This window comes from Boleophthalmus pectinirostris, unplaced genomic scaffold (genome assembly GCF_026225935.1).
Source record: "Boleophthalmus pectinirostris isolate CB_2022bp ecotype Guang Dong unplaced genomic scaffold, ASM2622593v1 HiC_scaffold_4, whole genome shotgun sequence".
In the NCBI taxonomy this organism is placed as follows: domain Eukaryota; kingdom Metazoa; phylum Chordata; class Actinopteri; order Gobiiformes; family Gobiidae; genus Boleophthalmus; species Boleophthalmus pectinirostris.
In genome coordinates this window covers 6777735-6794026 of record NW_026571353.1, presented here as the reverse complement: position 1 = coordinate 6794026, position 16292 = coordinate 6777735, and the positions used below count along the sequence as shown (strand labels likewise).

Genomic DNA, 16292 nt, shown 5'->3' with positions numbered 1-16292 from the left:
GTAAGTTCTATTGTGAATACTTTTTTTTTTTTTTTTTTACTGCATCCTGCACTGTAAATATGGCACAGGACTGTTGGGTTCTGAGCTTTTACACAAGGCCTGTCCATGTGCTGAGAACGAGAAAAATGTGTATGGCTACGTTCAGACTGCAGGGCTTAACGCTCAATTCCGATTTTTTTCTGAAATCCGATGTTTTTGCGAGGTCGTTCACATTTCCATTTAAATGTAACTTGTCTGTGATCTCCAGTGTGAACATTAAACGGCCCAAAAGTGTCCCGCATGCGCACTGGAGACACGACGACGTCAACCACAGCGAGCGTGCTCTGTGTTTACAGAAGTTGTCTAAACATGGACGCGAGCATCGAGCACCTGGAGATTTTAAAGTTCCTCTCGTACCAGAGCCAGAACATGAACAACTTACTTGTTTTAAGGAGATTGAGAAGGAGAAGGACGAGGTTTTTGTGCCGTGGCGTTTTGTGGGGCAGTGGCAGAGATGTGCTTCGCTTCAGTGACATGGAGTTCATTAACAATTTTCGCCTACTTCAGCACAGAATAGTGACGTTTGTGGCTTGTTGATAATGTGTAGGTCAGATGAATGCGCTTTGAGACTGAAGTCGCATGTCAAAAGATCAGGATATGTATCGGTTTTAGGAGCAAATATTGAAGTAGTCTGGGTCACAGTTGAAAAAATCGGATGTGTCATTCAGACTGTCATTAAATGATCAGATACAGGTCACTTCAGGCTGCAGTCTGAACGTAGCCTATGCGTGTGATATACTGGTTCACTGGTGACCGATGTTCAGTTACGATTGTAGTGCATTTTTAAAACTATAAGGCTACAGATCACAGAACACCTTTAAAATGACATTTCAGTCAAAACCCCAAGGTGAGGTAGTGAATATGTTGCTACACCAGCAGAAAAATCCCATCTGACTTTTGTCTAACGCGGCTCTCGACACTGTCCAACTGTCCATTAAATCACGTGCCACATTCTTCAAACCACGGACTCAGCAATTTCAGGGTCATAGCCACAAATGAGATGCCGTCCCTCTCCAAACACGGGGGACATTCGCGTAAAAGCCAAACCTCTCTCTGCAGATTGACCATGTCTGGAAAAGCGCGATATTCCCGTGACCAAACAGGCACAGCGAGGCCATTTTCCATAATAGACTAACAGTGCGACGGACGTTGTGAATCGCAATGAACCGTGAAATGGACAGGAGAAAGTGTAGCACAAAGCTGTACTGAACATTGCACTGCAGCGTCGCCTGATTAAACATTCTTTAGGATATGTAATCAGGGTGTACTGGGTTGGAAATTGTAATTAGCAGTCTCAAATCCCTGTCTACATCGTGAAAATGGGATTGTTTCCTAAAACTCCAGGACCCTTGTGTTTTAAAGAGAGTATTACTAGAGAGTGTTTCTTTTTAGAGATGTGGAAATGCTGTATTCACCAAAAACAACAAAACGTATTTAAAGGTTGTATAGAGGAAATACCTCGAAAAGAAAGCATTCTGACTGTGAGCGGGGTCGCCTCTCCGTGGATTTAATCTGTAACTTCGTCAGGTTTGGTCTCCATGAAGATAAAAAAGTGAATTGCCATAGTGTGAAACATTCCAGGTCAAGCAATAACATCACAGAGAAAAGCATTTAACGGACCCTCTACTAGAAAAATGACTCAATGCAACTTTAACATCGGGCATTTCTTTTTATAAGACCAGAATTTATGTTTCCTTTCCCCTGTTTTTCCTGCTCACATCCTGGCATCTGTCCTGGCATGTCTCAGTGACACGTGTCAAACCACGGAGCTCTTTCACCCTCATTTTGAACAAAATTAACCTCAGAAAATCTCACTTTGGACTAACAGTTTAGCTCACTGATTCTGCAGAAATGTGTGATGTTTCTTAGCCCCCTGTGATATTTTTCCTTTCTTTTTTCCTTCGTAAGCAGCCATACTTGTTCAGATAGGAACGACTATGAATGTCCATGATTGGCTCTATTTCTGACCAGTCCAGGTATGAAACAGCATGAAAGCCCCATTGCCCCTTGTCTCTGTTCATTGTCTCGTAGGCATGTTTTGGAATTTTTACAACCTTCCTAAATGTGTTAGAATGTGGTTATGTAAGCTTTTTAAGGGAAGTGAAATACAGCGACAGTCCTTTTTCAAATGTGCATGCGTGACGCCTCCTTCCTCCTCCACAGCTCCCTCAGTAGAAACACCTCCTCCCGCCTCGTTACTCTAGAAATCACTCTTGTTTACATCCAGTGCGCGTTCAGAATTACTGTTGAAGTGACCTGTCTACAAATATTTTAGCGACCGACGTTGCAGTTTTTAGACCCTTCGTCTGCTACGTCCAAGAATCAAGAATCAGTTTGTCTTTGCTCCTTTTCCCCTTCTCTTCTTCTTTCAGCGACCTCAAAAACTGATCTCTTTTGCGGCGAATTGGTCGCGGATTCTGGTCCGCCATCGCAACAAACTTTGTGTGAACTGCGAGGAAGCGACAGTTTGAAAAAGTCTCTAAGAACCGCTGCATAAACCACGTAATCCCCGAACACTGGCGAGTCAGTTACACTAGAAACATAGGGAGTTTTATTGACAACTTAACAGCCAATAGATAAAGAGGGAGCCTCGTTATCTATTGGCTGATGTTTATCTGGCCTCACTACGTTCACAGTTGATAGATTTTCCTTCTTTTTTTTTTTTTTGTCATCGTAATTACAAGGCTGCTGCGTCTCTGTAATGATATTTTAAACTTTCAATGACAATTTGAAACTAAAAAAAAAAATCCTTCATACAACCTTTAATACACTTCACTTTTGTTTTTGAGGCTCAGAGTCCCCCCTCCCTTTTGTGCTATAATATTACTATCGGAGTACATTCCTCTACTCATGTGTCACCCATCGCCCACTACAGGAGCATGGATGACACCTCGCTCACCCCAATCTACACCAAAGGAGTAAGAGAGCGTAAGTGTAGGAGAGCAGCGTACGCACAGGTATCACCTTCAGTATTGACTGGTCATAGAATCAGTCCCTGTCATATACGCGTCCAACAGATATATTTACACTACACGTCACTCAAATCAGGTCAGAGATGTAATTTTTCAGTGTCAGTGGGACATGGGAAAGACAGGAATCAAATCTGCTACCGTCCATATCTGGAGCTGAAAGCATGCATCACTTTGTTATGATCGTGTTCACGGCTCCCATTGGGTTCCGCAATTTCCCTCCCCGGAAATCAAGAAAGTGAGTGGACTTATTTCTTTTATTAAGTTGTTTTAGAACAATATTCCACTTTAAAATGCCAAAATTATAACAAAATGATCTACGAGTGTCACAAAGTGTCAAAACAGAGAGAGAGAAAAAAAAGAATTAATTAGAATACACGAGTGGCTCATGGTCGTGGAAGACTATTCCTGGAGTGTCTTCCACACCGTCCATGTCCATGTTCACGTTTGAGAAACTGTGCGGCACTGCAGCTCCGGCCCTGACAGAGAGAACACAGGAAACAAGGTCAGGAGGGATTTATCTGGAGGAATCTGTGTATCATTGGTTCATTCATTTTTCAAAATAAAACAAAAAATAAGAAAAAAAAATAAATATATAATATATATATATATATATATATTATATTTTTTTTTTCTTCATTATTTGTCTCCAAAACCAGAATGAAAAATGAATAACAACTCCTTTTTTCAGTTTTCAAATTTGTGTTTAAATGAAAAATGGAAAAAATGAATAACGGCCATTTCCAGTTTCCATGACTTAAACTGCGATGCCGGACTTTTGCGCCGCACTGAAGGACTGAACCAGGACTAAACCAGGACTAAACAATTTTCAGTCCTGGTCTGGTCCCAGTCTCAGTCCTGGTTTCAGTTCTGGTCTGGTCCCAGTCATAGTCCTGGTTTGGTTCCGCTCTAGTCCTGGACCTGGTTTAGTCCTGGTATCAGTCCGGCATCGCAGTTTAAGTCATGGAAACAGGAAACAGTCAGTATCTGTTTTTTCCATTATTCATTTAAGCACAAAATCAAAACAAAAAAGATGTTTTACCACAAAGACATTATTAAATTATTTATTGTCTATATGTTATACAGTGGTCCCTCATTTATCGCGGGGTTACGTTCTAAAAATAACCTGGGATAGGTGAAATCCACGAAGTAGTCAACTTTATATTTTACAATTATTATGAATGTTTTAAGTCTGTAAATCCCCTCACCACACACTTTATACACTTTTCTCACACAGGACACTTGCAACCCTTTTTGCATCATTAAAACTTATTGCTGCTGTCGTCCTTTTTTTTTATTTTCCTCCTTCTTTATGTAACAAACTGAAGATTCATTTATTTCTGTAATGGCAGTAAAAATTGACTCGTACAGCGCAGAGTCCTGCACGGGTCCATTTTTGGAGACCTGCACCCCGCGCAGTACAACACCGCACCCGCCTGTTAACCCAAGATTATATCAAACTTTTGCGCAGCATACGACACGAACCAGGACTAACCTAGAACAGATTCCAGGACTGAAGAGGAGAACGAAACCAGGACTGAACTAAGACTAAAATAGGACTGAAACAGGACTAAACCAGGACTAACCTAGGATTGATTCCAGGATTGAAGGGGAGAACTAAATCAGGACTGAACTAGGACCAAACCAGGACTAAACCAGGCCTGAACCAGAACTGGACCAGGACTCACTGTCGGAGACGGAGAGCTCCGCACCTCACGGTAAGCGCTGCAATTGCCCGATCGCGCCGCACTTCAGAATCGCACTGCTAGAGATCGAACGTTTATGTAAATTTGGCAACAGAACTCATTTTGTACTGTACAGGAGACACGGCACGGAGGAGACAGTGGTCAGTGGCAGTGGTCTACAGCCAATCAGGACGCAGGGGGAGGAACGCAATACATGCTCAAACGCTGTAAAAAAAAAAAACATGCAAAATTGTTCTAAAAAAATAATCTGTGAAACAGCAAGACCGCGAAAGGTGAACCGCGATATAGCGAGGGACGACTCTATTGTACATAGCCACTTATTGTACATTGTTGCACACTGCTGTATTGTATGGAAGCCGAGAGGGGTCACAACAAACGCAAACGCCGCAACAAATACAAATGCCACAACACGACAAAAAGCCACAACAAAACAAAAAAAAGCCACAACGGAAATGACCGCGGGACAATTTTAATGCAAACGCCGCAACAAATACAAACGCAAATGCCGCAACACATTAAAAAGCCACAACACATCAAAAAGCCACAAGGGAAGTGCCCGCGGGACTCTCCGATCAAGCGGCAAGTGAAGAAGAAGAACTACAACGTGAAAAGTAAAGGAACGGAGAAGTTGGAAACGTAAGTAAAGGTAATTTATTGTTTTATCATTATTCTTTTCACGTTGTAGTTCTTCTTCTTCACTTGCCACAGTCCCGCGGCCACTTCCGTTTGGCTTTTTGATGTGTTGTGGCTTTTTATGTGTTGATGTTGTGGCTTTTTGACGTGTTGCGGCTTTTTGATGTGTTGCGGCTTTTTGATGTGTTGCGGCTTTTTAATGTGTTGTGGCTTTTCGATGTGTTGTGGCTTTTCGATGTGTTGCGGCTTTTTTGATGTGTTGCTGCTTTTTAATGTGTTGTGGCTTTTTCGATGTGTTGTGGCTTTTCAATGTGTTGTGGCTTGATGTGTTGTGGCTTTTTGATGTGTTGTGGCTTTTAATGTGTTGCGGCTTTTTTGTGTTGCGGCTTTTTATGTGTTGCGGATTTTCTTTTAATGTTTTGGCTTTTCGATGTGTTGTGGCTTTTTGATGTGTTGCGGAATTTGCATTTGTTGTGACCCCTCTCGGCTTCCGTAGTATTGTATTATTTTTAGTGCTCATCTTAATTCTATGCAAATGATTTTCTAATATATTCTGGAATTTTCTCATTGCGTAACAAATAAAAGTTCTCTTATCTATTTCGCGAGCTCTTACCTGCCATTGTTTCCGATGTTTTGTATTGCTCCTCCGACTCTGTTAACAAACCCCACTATGCTGTCTGAAATGATTGAAAGAAATTATTACCAAAATATAGAACAATTTAGATTTTTTTTTTGTTTTTTATGTGTGCTCTGAATCTGTGACCTACCAGTGTTCCATCTTTTCTTCCACCAGATGAAATAGCCCACTCCTCCCAGTGCGGCCAACAACAACAAGGTCATCACTATTCCGACGGCAACTGAAGCAGCAGTGTGGGCTGTTGGCGAAATCAGACCAAAGAGTATTACACAAACTGGACAGAACCACAAAAATGACTAAACGCAAAACTAAAACTATACATCAAACTGAATAACAACAATACAGTATGACATTAAACAGATCTACCGTACGTTTATTCAATTACAGGTGGTTTTATTGGGGTCTAGAGGACTAAAGGGGAGAGTAAGAGGGAGAAGAGGTGGCGTCTAGAGGACTAAAGGGGAGAGTGAGAAGAAGCGAGGTCTAGAGGACTAAAGGAAAGAGTGAGAAGAGGCAAGGTCTAGAGGACTAAAGGGGAGAGTAAGAGGGAGAAGAGGTGGCGTCTAGAGGACTAAAGGGGAGAGTGAGAAGAAGCGAGGTCTAGAGGACTAAAGGAAAGAGTGAGAAGAGGCAAGTTCTAGAGGACTAAAGGGCAGAGTGACAGTGAGAAAACTCAAGGTCTAGAGGACTAAAGGGCAGAGTGACAGTGAGAAAAACTCAAGGTCTAGAGGACTAAAGGGGAGAGTGAGAAGAGGTGGGGGTCACAAGGATTAAAAGGGAGAGTGAGAAGAGACGAAGTCTAGAGGTCTAAAGGGGAGAGAGAGAGGGGAAAGGAGGCTATGTCTGGAGGACTAAAGAGAAAGAGAGAAAGGGGGTGGATTAAAAGAGAGTGAGAAGAGACGAAGTCTAGAGGTCTAAAGGGGAGAGAGAGAGGGGAAAGGAGGCTATGTCTGGAGGACTAAAGAGAAGAGTGAGAAGAGGTGGGGGTCACAAGGATTAAAAGGGAGAGTGAGAAGAGACGAAGTCTAGAGGTCTAAAGGGGAGAGAGAGAGGGGAAAGGAGGCTATGTCTGGAGGACTAAAGAGGAGAGTGAGAAGAGGTGGGTGGGGTCTAGAGGACTAAAGGGGAGAGTGACAGTGAGAAGAGGTGAGGTCTAGAGGACTAAAGGGGAGAGTGAGAAGAAGCGAGGGTCTAGAGGACTAAAGGAAAGAGTGAGAAGAGGCAAGGTCTAGAGGACTAAAGGGGAGAGTAAGAGGGAGAAGAGGGCGGTCTAGAGGACTAAAGGGGAGAGTGAGAAGAAGCGAGGTCTAGAGGACTAAAGGAAAGAGTGAGAAGGCAAGTCTAGAGGACTAAAGGGGAGAGTGACAGTGAGAAAACTCAAGGTCTAGAGGACTAAAGGGGAGGACAGGAAACTCGAGAGAGTGAGAGAGAGAGGAGAAGAGGTGGGGGTCACAAGGATTAAAAGGGAGAGTGAGAAGAGACGAAGTCTAGAGGACTAAAGGGGAGAGAGAGAGGGGAAAGGAGGCTATGTCTGGAGGACTAAAGAGAGAGTGAGAAAGATGGGGTCAAAGGATTAAAAAGGAGAGAGAAGAGCTAGAGAAGAGAGAGAGGGGGAAAGGAGGCGAGGACTAAAGAGAAGAGTGAGAAGACACAAGGATTAAAAGGAGAGTGAGAAGAGACGAAGTAGAGGTCTAGAGGAGAGTGAGAGAGGTATGTCTGGAGAGAGGGAGTCTAGAGGACTAAAGGGGAGAGTGAAAGTGAGAAGAGGTGAGTTCTAGAGGACTAAATGGGAGAGTGACAGTGAGAAGAAGGTAGGGTCTAGAGGACTAAACGGGAGGGGGGAGACTAAAGGGAGAGTAAGAGGGAGAAGAGGCACGGTCTAGAGGACTAAAGGGGAGAGTGAGAAGAAGCGAGGTCTAGAGGACTAAAGGAAAGAGTGAGAAGAGGCAAGGTCTAGAGGACTAAAGGGGAGAGTAAGAGGGAGAAGAGGCGAGGTCTAGAGGACTAAAGGGGAGAGTGACAGTGAGAAAACTCGAGGTCTAGAGGACTAAAGGGGAGAGTGAGAGTGAGAAGAGGTGGGGGTCAAAAGGATTAAAAGGGAGAGTGAGAAGAGACGAAGTCTAGAGGACTAAAGGGGAGAGTGAGAGGGGAAAGGAGGCTATGTCTGGAGGACTAAAGGGAGAGTGAGAGAGAGGGATTAAAGGAGAGTGAGAAGTCTAGAGGACTAAAGGGAGAGTGAGAAGAGAGGTGGGTCTAGAGGACTAAAGGGGAGAGTAAGAGTGAGAAGAGGTGGGTCTAGAGGACTAAAGGGAGAGTGAGTGAGAAAGGAGTCTAGAGGACTAAAAGGAGAGTGAGAAGAGGTAGGGTCTAGAGGACTAAAGGGGAGAGTGAGAAGAGGAGGAGAGAGAAAGCTAAGAAAGAGAGAGAGAGGTCTAGAGGACTAAAGGGGAGAGTAAGAGAGAGAGGTGAGGTCTAGAGGACTAAAGGGGAGAGTAAGGAGAAGATGAGAAGAGGTGAGGTCTAGAGGACTAAAGGGGAGAGTCTAGAGACTAAAGGGGAGAGTGAGAAGAAGGTCAAGAGGACTAAAGGAAAGAGTGAGAAGAGCAAGGTCTAGAGGACTAAAGGGGAAGTAAGAGGGAGAAGAGGCGAGTCTAGAGACTAAAGGGAGAGTGAGAAGGAGGTCTAGAGTAAAGAGAGTGACAGTGAGAAAACTCGAGGTCTAGAGAACTAAAGGGGAGGGAGAGTGTGAGAAGAGGTGGGGGTCAAAAGGATTAAAAGGGAGAGTGAGAAGAGACGAAGTCTAGAGGACTAAAGAGGAGAGTGAGAAGAGGCGAGTGGGGTCTAGAGGACTAAAGGGGAGAGTGAGAGTGAGAAGAGGTAGGGTCTAGAGGACTAAAGGGGAGAGTAAGTGGGAGAAGAAGCGAGGTCTAGAGGACTAAAGGGGAGAGTGAGAAGAGGCGAGGTCTAGAGGACTAAAGGGAGAGTGAGAAGTGAGGTCTAGAGGACTAAAGGGGAGAGTGAGAAGAAGCGAGGTCTAGAGGACAAAAGGAAAGAGTGAGAAGAGGCAAGGTCTAGAGGACTAAAGGGGAGAGTAAGAGGGAGAAGAGGCAGGTCTAGAGGACTAAAGGGGAGAGTGAGAAGAAGTGAGGTCTAGAGGACTAAAGGGGAGAGTGACAGTGAGAAAACTCAAGGTCTAGAGGACTAAAGGGGAGAGTGAGAGTGAGAAGAGGTGGGGGTCAAAAGGATTAAAAGGGAGAGTGAGAAGAGACGAAGTCTAGAGGACTAAAGGGGAGAGTGAGAGGGGAAAGGAGGCTATGTCTGGAGGACTAAAGAGGAGAGTGAGAAGAGATGGGGGTCAAAAGGATTAAAAGGGAGAGTGAGAAGAGACGAAGTCTAGAGGACTAAAGAGGAGAGTGAGAAGAGGTGGGTGGGGTCTAGAAGACTAAAGGGAAGAGTGAGAGTGAGAAGAGGTGAGGTCTAGAGGACTAAATGGGAGGGGGAGAAGAGGAAGGGTCTAGAGGACTAAAGGGGAGAGTAAGAGGAAGCGAGGTCTAGAGGACTAAAGGGGAGAGTGAGAAGAGGCAAGGTCTAGAGGACTAAAGAGGAGAGTGAGAAGAGGTGGGTGGGGTCTAGAGGACTAAAGGGGAGAATAAGAGGAAGAAGAGGTGGCGTCTAGAGGACTAAGGGGGAGAGTGAGAAGAAGCGAGGTCTAGAGGACTAAAGGAAAATGAGAAGAAGCGAGGTCTAGAGGACTAAAGGGGAGAGTGAGAAGAAGCGAGGTCTAGAGGACTAAACGGGAGAGTGAGAGGGAAAAGAGGTGGGGGCCAAAAAGACTAAAGGGGAGGGGAAGAAGAGGCAAGCTCTAGAAGACTAAAGGGGAGAGTGAGAAGAGGCAAGGTCTAGAGGACTAAAAAGTTAGAGTGAGAATGAGAAGAGGTGGGGGCCTAACAGACTAAAGGGGAGAGTGAGAAGCGGTGGGGGCCAAAAGGATTAAAGGGGAGAGTGAGAGAGGAAAGGAGGCTGTGTCTAGAGGACTAAAGGGGAGAGTGAGAGTGAGAAGAGGTGGGTGGGGTCTAGAGGACTAAAGGGGAGAGTGAGAGTGAGAAGAGGCAGGGTCTAGAGGACTAAAGGGTAGAGTGAGAAGAGGTGAGATCTAGATGACTAATGGGGAGAGTGAGAGTGAGAAGATGCAGGGTCTAGAGGACTAAAGGGGAGAGTGAGAAGAGGTGGGGGCCAAAAGGATTAAAGAGGAGAGGGAGAAGAGGCGAGGTCTAGAGGACTAAAGGAGAGAGTGAGAGGGGGAAGATGCTGGGTGTAAAGGACAAAAGAGGAGAGAGAGAGTAAGAAGAGGTGGGGTCTAAAGGGGAGACTGAGAAGAAGTGGGGTCTAGAGGACTAAAGGGGAGGGGGAGGGGTGTGTGTGATTTTTTTTTTTAGTGTGCATTTAAATCACCATACAAGGACTAAGAACAATACACAATGCTACGAAAACATCTGGTACCGCCCAAAAAAGTTGATTTACTGTTTAGTTCCACTTTTTGAACTCACCAGCCACAGTGACGTGAAGACTTTGAGATGGAGCAGATTCAAAAGTTTGCGAGGACATGTTGACACCAAAGACGCAGCTGTACTCCCCTTGGTGCAAATAATCCATGTAGGAAAACTCAAAGACCGCCACCACATGGTCAGACAGGTGTACTGCAGGTTTTGGTTCGTTCAGTTTAACCTTAGACTTAGTTAAGTAGAAGAAACCACCAGGAAAGGGCGAATGCACCGAACAGGTCATATTGCAGCTGTGCCCTCTGCTGATGGAAATGTTTTCTTTACTGGACACCACCATTGGGTAAACCGATGTCATTGAGAGAGTGGGTTTTTCCAGTCTCACTGTGAAACAATTAAAATAAAATATGTTAAACAGAGCTATAAATGACTTGGAACCTTATAATTCAATATGCTTTGTGACATAATATTGGTGACATTTTTACTAGCGCTGCAACGATAATTTAAATAATTATAATGAGTCGTCAACTGTTTAAATAATAATTGTGTGCGTAATTGTGTTTTAAGAAATGTTATCTGAACCATACAGACTATAAAACACATGATAAATAAAAAATAAATAATGTGACATTTTTCAATAATACATTCCAATATTTCAGCTCTAAATCCTTGAATCACCATATTTCAACCTATTATTTGGTTCACAATAGAAATAACAAAATAATAAAATCGCTGTCTAGTGGAGCTTAATTGTAGGAATGATTTAGGCAATTTAGGAACATAAATCTGTGTATCATTTGTTCATTTGTTTTTCACAATAAAACCAAAAAATAAGAAAACAAAACAAAACAAAAAAAGTATTTTCGTCATTATTTGTCTCCAAAACCAAAATGAAAAAAACAGATAATGGCTGTTTCCCGTTTCTGTGACTTAAACAGATGCTGGACTAAACCAGGACTGAACCAGGACTAAACCAGTACTAAACCAGGACTAAAACAGGATTAATTAAAAAAGGACTAAACCAGGACTAAACCAGGACTGAACCAGGACTGAACCAGGATTAAAAAAGGACTAAACAGGACTAAAAAAGGATTTAAAAAGGACTAAACCAGGACTAAACCAGGATTAAAAAAGGACTAAACCAGGACTAAACCAGGACTGAACCAGGACTGAACCAGCACTGAACCAGGACTAAAACAGGATTAAAACAGGATTAAAATAGGATTAAAACAGGACTGAACCAAAAGTGTTGGAACACTCCGGATTTACACCTGCGTAGACTGTCAGGTGATCAGGACTGAGACCGGGACCAGACCGGGACCAGATCAGGACTAAGACCGGGACCAGAACGGGACTGAGACCAGGACTGAGACCAGGACTGAGACCGGTTTAGTCCTGGCTTAGTCCTGGTTTAGACCTGGTTTAGTCGTAGTTCAGTTCTGGTTTAGTCCTGTTTCAGTCCTGCTTTAGTCCTGCTTTAGATCTGGTTTAATCCTGTTTTAGTCCTGGTTCAGTCCTGGTTCAGTCCGTCACGAAAACGGGAAATGGCCATTATCCGTTTTTTCCATTATTCATTTAAACAGAAAATTGAAAACAGAAAAAAAACACATTGTTATCTGTTTTTTCATTTTGGTTTTGGAGACAAATAATGAAGAAAATTGTTGTTTTTTCATTTTTCTTATATTTGGTTTTATATCGAATGAACGAATGATAGATGGATTAACATAACTTTAGTATATAAATGTCATTATTTTTTAAGATAATAACCTGGATTACTGGTTACTCTAATCATTACTGTAAAAATATACGATGATGCAGTGCACCCTTGACAACTCCAACATATCACTGCAAATAACAAGCTATAGAAGGCTTTACATTTCAAAACTAAACTCAAAATAACTCAATAATTCATTAAAATAACATTAAAATACATGTTAGATTACCTGTGACTGTGAGTTCAGCAGCCGCCCCTTCAGGATAGTAGATCACGTCCCTTGACACTCTCTTCTGGTATTCACAGTAGTAGAAACCGTTTAGGCTGAGGTTAACTTGGAGCAAGCTGAACACGGCGGCCTGGTTTTCAGTGGATTTTTCCATTCTAAACGTGGTATTGCTTTTCCTCAGCGCAAAAGTCCCTCTCCCGTTCTGCTGCGATGATAATGTACAGGTGATGTCCACTCTCTCCCCCCAGATCACCACAGGACCAGGACTCATGAGAATCCTGGGTTTTTCAAATGTATCTGTAGTATTCAAAACACAGCAAATCATTTAATTTTAGGGTTGCTTTAAACATTATCACATGGCCAACACATTTATTTGACTTATGACAGTACAAAAATACCAGATAATGGTTTGGATACATTTTTGTGATTATTTGCCTTGTAGATTCTAACTGAGGACTTTAAAACTACGAATGTACTCATTTGGAATGTTCCGGATTCCTCAAATTAGTCTTTGCTTTAATCACTGCTTTGCACGCTTTTGGTATTTCACGAATTAACACATGTGACGTCATCAAAAAGCTCATAGGAAAAGGCCAATGGTTTCTACTTTGAGGGTTTGAATTATTTCACTTTTTTTTTCTTTGTTGCATTATTCCATTCATTTTGCTTCATATATTTGATGGCTTCAGTATGTATTTACAATGTAGCAGTAGTAGTACTTTGAACCCTGAATGAGAAGGTGCCTCCAAACTTTCGACTAGCAGACCACCCCCGCTCCACCAGAACCAGAGTCCCGACCACCACCCCCGCTCCACCAGAACCAGAGTCCCGACCACCACCCCCGCTCCTCCAGAACCAGAGTCCCGACCACCACCCCCGCTCCACCAGAACCAGAGTCCCGACCACCACCCCCGCTCCTCCAGAACCAGAGCCGGACCACCCCCGCTCCACCAGAACCAGAGCCCCGACCACCACCCCCGCTCCACCAGAACCAGAGTCCCGACCACCACCCCCGCTCCTCCAGAACCAGAGCCCGGACCACCCCCGCTCCATCAGAACCAGAGCCCCGACCACCACCCCCGCTCCACCAGAACCAGAGTCCCGACCACCACCCCCGCTCCACCAGAACCAGAGTCCCGACCACCACCCCCGCTCCTCCAGAACCAGAGTCCCGACCACCACCCCCGCTCCTCCAGAACCAGAGCCCGGACCACCCCTGCTCCACCAGAACCAGAGTCCCGACAACCACCCCCGCTCCACCAGAACCAGAGTCCCGACCACCACCCCCGCTCCTCCAGAACCAAAGCCCCGACCACCCCTGCTCCTCCAGAACCAGAGTCCCGACCACCACCCCCGCTCCTCCAGAACCAGAGGCCGGACCACCACCCCTGCTCCTCCAGAACCAGAGCCCGGACCACCACCCCCGCTCCTCCAGAACCAGAGCCCGGACCACCACCCCCGCTCCTCCAGAACCAGAGCCCGACCACCCCCGCTCCTCCAGAACCAGAGTCCCGACCACCACCCCGCTCCTCCAGAACCAGAGCCCGGACCACCACCCCCGCTCCTCCAGAACCAGAGCCCGGACCACCCCCGCTCCTCCAGAACCAGAGTCCCGACCACCACCCCCGCTCCTCCAGAACCAGAGGCCGGACCACCCCTGCTCCTCCAGACCAGAACCAGAGCCCGGACCACCCCCCGCTCCTCCAGAACCAGAGCCCGGACCACCCCCGCTCCTCCAGAACCAGAGCCCGGACCACCCCCGCTCCTCCAGAACCAGAGCCCGGACCACCCCCGCTCCAGACCAGAACCAGAGCCCGGACCACCCCCGCTCCTCCAGAACCAGAGTCCCGACCACCACCCCCCCCGCTCCTCCAGAACCAGAGTCCCGACCACCACCCCCGCTCCTCCAGAACCAGAGCCCGGACCACCCCCGCTCCTCCAGACCAGAACCAGAGCCCGGACCACCCCCGCTCCTCCAGACCAGAACCAGAGCTCCGACCACCCCCGCTCCTCCAGAACCAGAGCCCGGTCCACCCCCGCTCCTCCAGAACCAGAGCCTGGACCACCCCCGCTCCTCCAGAACCAGAGCCTGGACCACCCCCGCTCCTCCAGAACCAGAGCCCGGATTATGCCCTCACTCCTCCAGAACCAGAGCCCGGACCACCCCCTCACTCGTCCAGAACCAGAGCCCGGCCCATCACCCCCGCTCCTCCAGACCAGAGCCCCGAGCACCCCTGCTCCTCCAGACCAGAACCAGAGCCCCGAGCACCCCCGCTCCTCCAAACCAGAACCAGAGCCCGGACCACCCCTGCTCCTCCAGAACCAGAGCCCGGACCACCCCCGCTCCTCCAGAAACAGAGCATTACATACGTCACAAACCAAATAGCAGCGATTGGTTAAATAAAAAAATAAGACCAGCCTACCACTGAGTAAATGAATCCTAATGCTGCGAGGTCAGACAGTTTCCACAAAGTGAAACCGGCTGATGAATCAGGCTAACATTTTATAGCAAAATGTATGAAATTATGTAGCAAAGAAAAAAGTTAAATAAGTGGCCACCCTTTGCTTTGTCAGTGGCGCTGCAAACTCTTGACCTTCTCACAATGAGCTTCTTGAAATGGTTTTCACTTCATAGGTGGGCTGTGTCAGGGTCAAGAAATGCCATAAGTGCAAACCAGGGTTCAGGGCAAAGGGCGGCTATTTTGTTTTATTATTTTATCTAAAAGTTTTGGGTTATTTTGAATAAATGTTTTGTTTGCTACATTCCATATGTGTCCATCCATAGTCCTGACGCATTCAGTGAGAATCTACAATGGAAATACAGAAAATTAAGAAAAGATTAACAAGAAAATTAGATGAAGAAGTGTGCTGAAAAAAAGGTGCATTGTGTAATTTTTTTGAGTAGAGGGTCTGTCATGCTTTTCTCTATGGATATGTTATTATTTTGTCTGGAATGTTTCACAGTATGGTATTAAACCTTTCTATTTTCATGGAGACCAAACCAGACCAAGTTATAGGTCAGATCAATGGAGAGGCGACCCTGGTCACAGTTAGAATGCTTGTTTTTTGAAGCATTTTTGAGCTATAAAACCACCTGTAATTGAAATAATGTGAGGTAGAACCGTTTAACATTCCAGGCAGAGCAGGTGACAGACCCCCAACCAAAAAGTTAGCGCACCTTTAAATACTAGTCACCTGTATAATGTTGTCATGTCATGTGAAACCTACCAACATACACGTTTGACTCACCCAAACAAGTGACCCCAGCGTCTTCGTCATGGCCGCAGTTGTGATTGGCCCAGCCGTTATGGCCGCACTGCGTCATCACTGATTCTGTGCCTGAACAGTGCATATTGTCCAACCATATCTGCCCCGAGCCTCTGCCGTAAGTGCCCACGGATACAGGGAGCCCACACCCCAACTGCCTGCACACAACCTTCGCCTCGGCCAAATCCCAATCATCGTCGCACACAGTTCCCCAGTCTCCTTTGTGAAAAACCTCGACTCGACCTGCGCACGAGTTTGGACCACCCACCAGACGGAGCTGAGCTGTGGAGCAAAGCAGACTGGATCAACAATGAATGTATAAGAGGAATTTAAAACTCCCTACATTACTCAAAACTGACTCTTGTGAGCTTCAGTTCATGTTAGAATGTTGGTACCTCATCAAAAACATACACGGAGTTGTGTTCAGTAATCCTGGGTTAGTAGTCTGTCTACATTTAGGCCCAGTCAAGCAGAAGTAAACAGCAAGGCCAAAAATTCAAGGTAATGCATCTGATATAAAAATGTATTGAACAGATACATATGTACTGATGAAATGATGATGATGATGATGATTATGAAACTGTTGACCTTTTTTCTGT

The 16292-nt window shown here is 45.4% G+C and overlaps 1 protein-coding gene across 1 annotated transcript in view; it reads right to left on the bottom strand.

Moving 5' to 3' along the window:
* Positions 1-3251: 3251 nt before the first annotated feature.
* LOC110167673 (deleted in malignant brain tumors 1 protein-like) overlaps positions 3252-16292 on the bottom strand; it is a 44867-nt gene continuing 31826 nt past the window's right edge. The window contains exons 14-19 of the mRNA XM_055161778.1: positions 15676-15975; positions 12427-12723; positions 10532-10867; positions 6115-6222; positions 5961-6024; positions 3252-3487 (exon numbers count right to left, since the gene is read on the bottom strand). Of these exons, the coding sequence (XP_055017753.1) occupies positions 3373-3487; positions 5961-6024; positions 6115-6222; positions 10532-10867; positions 12427-12723; positions 15676-15975 (1220 nt within the window). The 3' untranslated portion in view covers positions 3252-3372. The remainder of the gene's footprint in view (positions 3488-5960; positions 6025-6114; positions 6223-10531; positions 10868-12426; positions 12724-15675; positions 15976-16292) is intronic.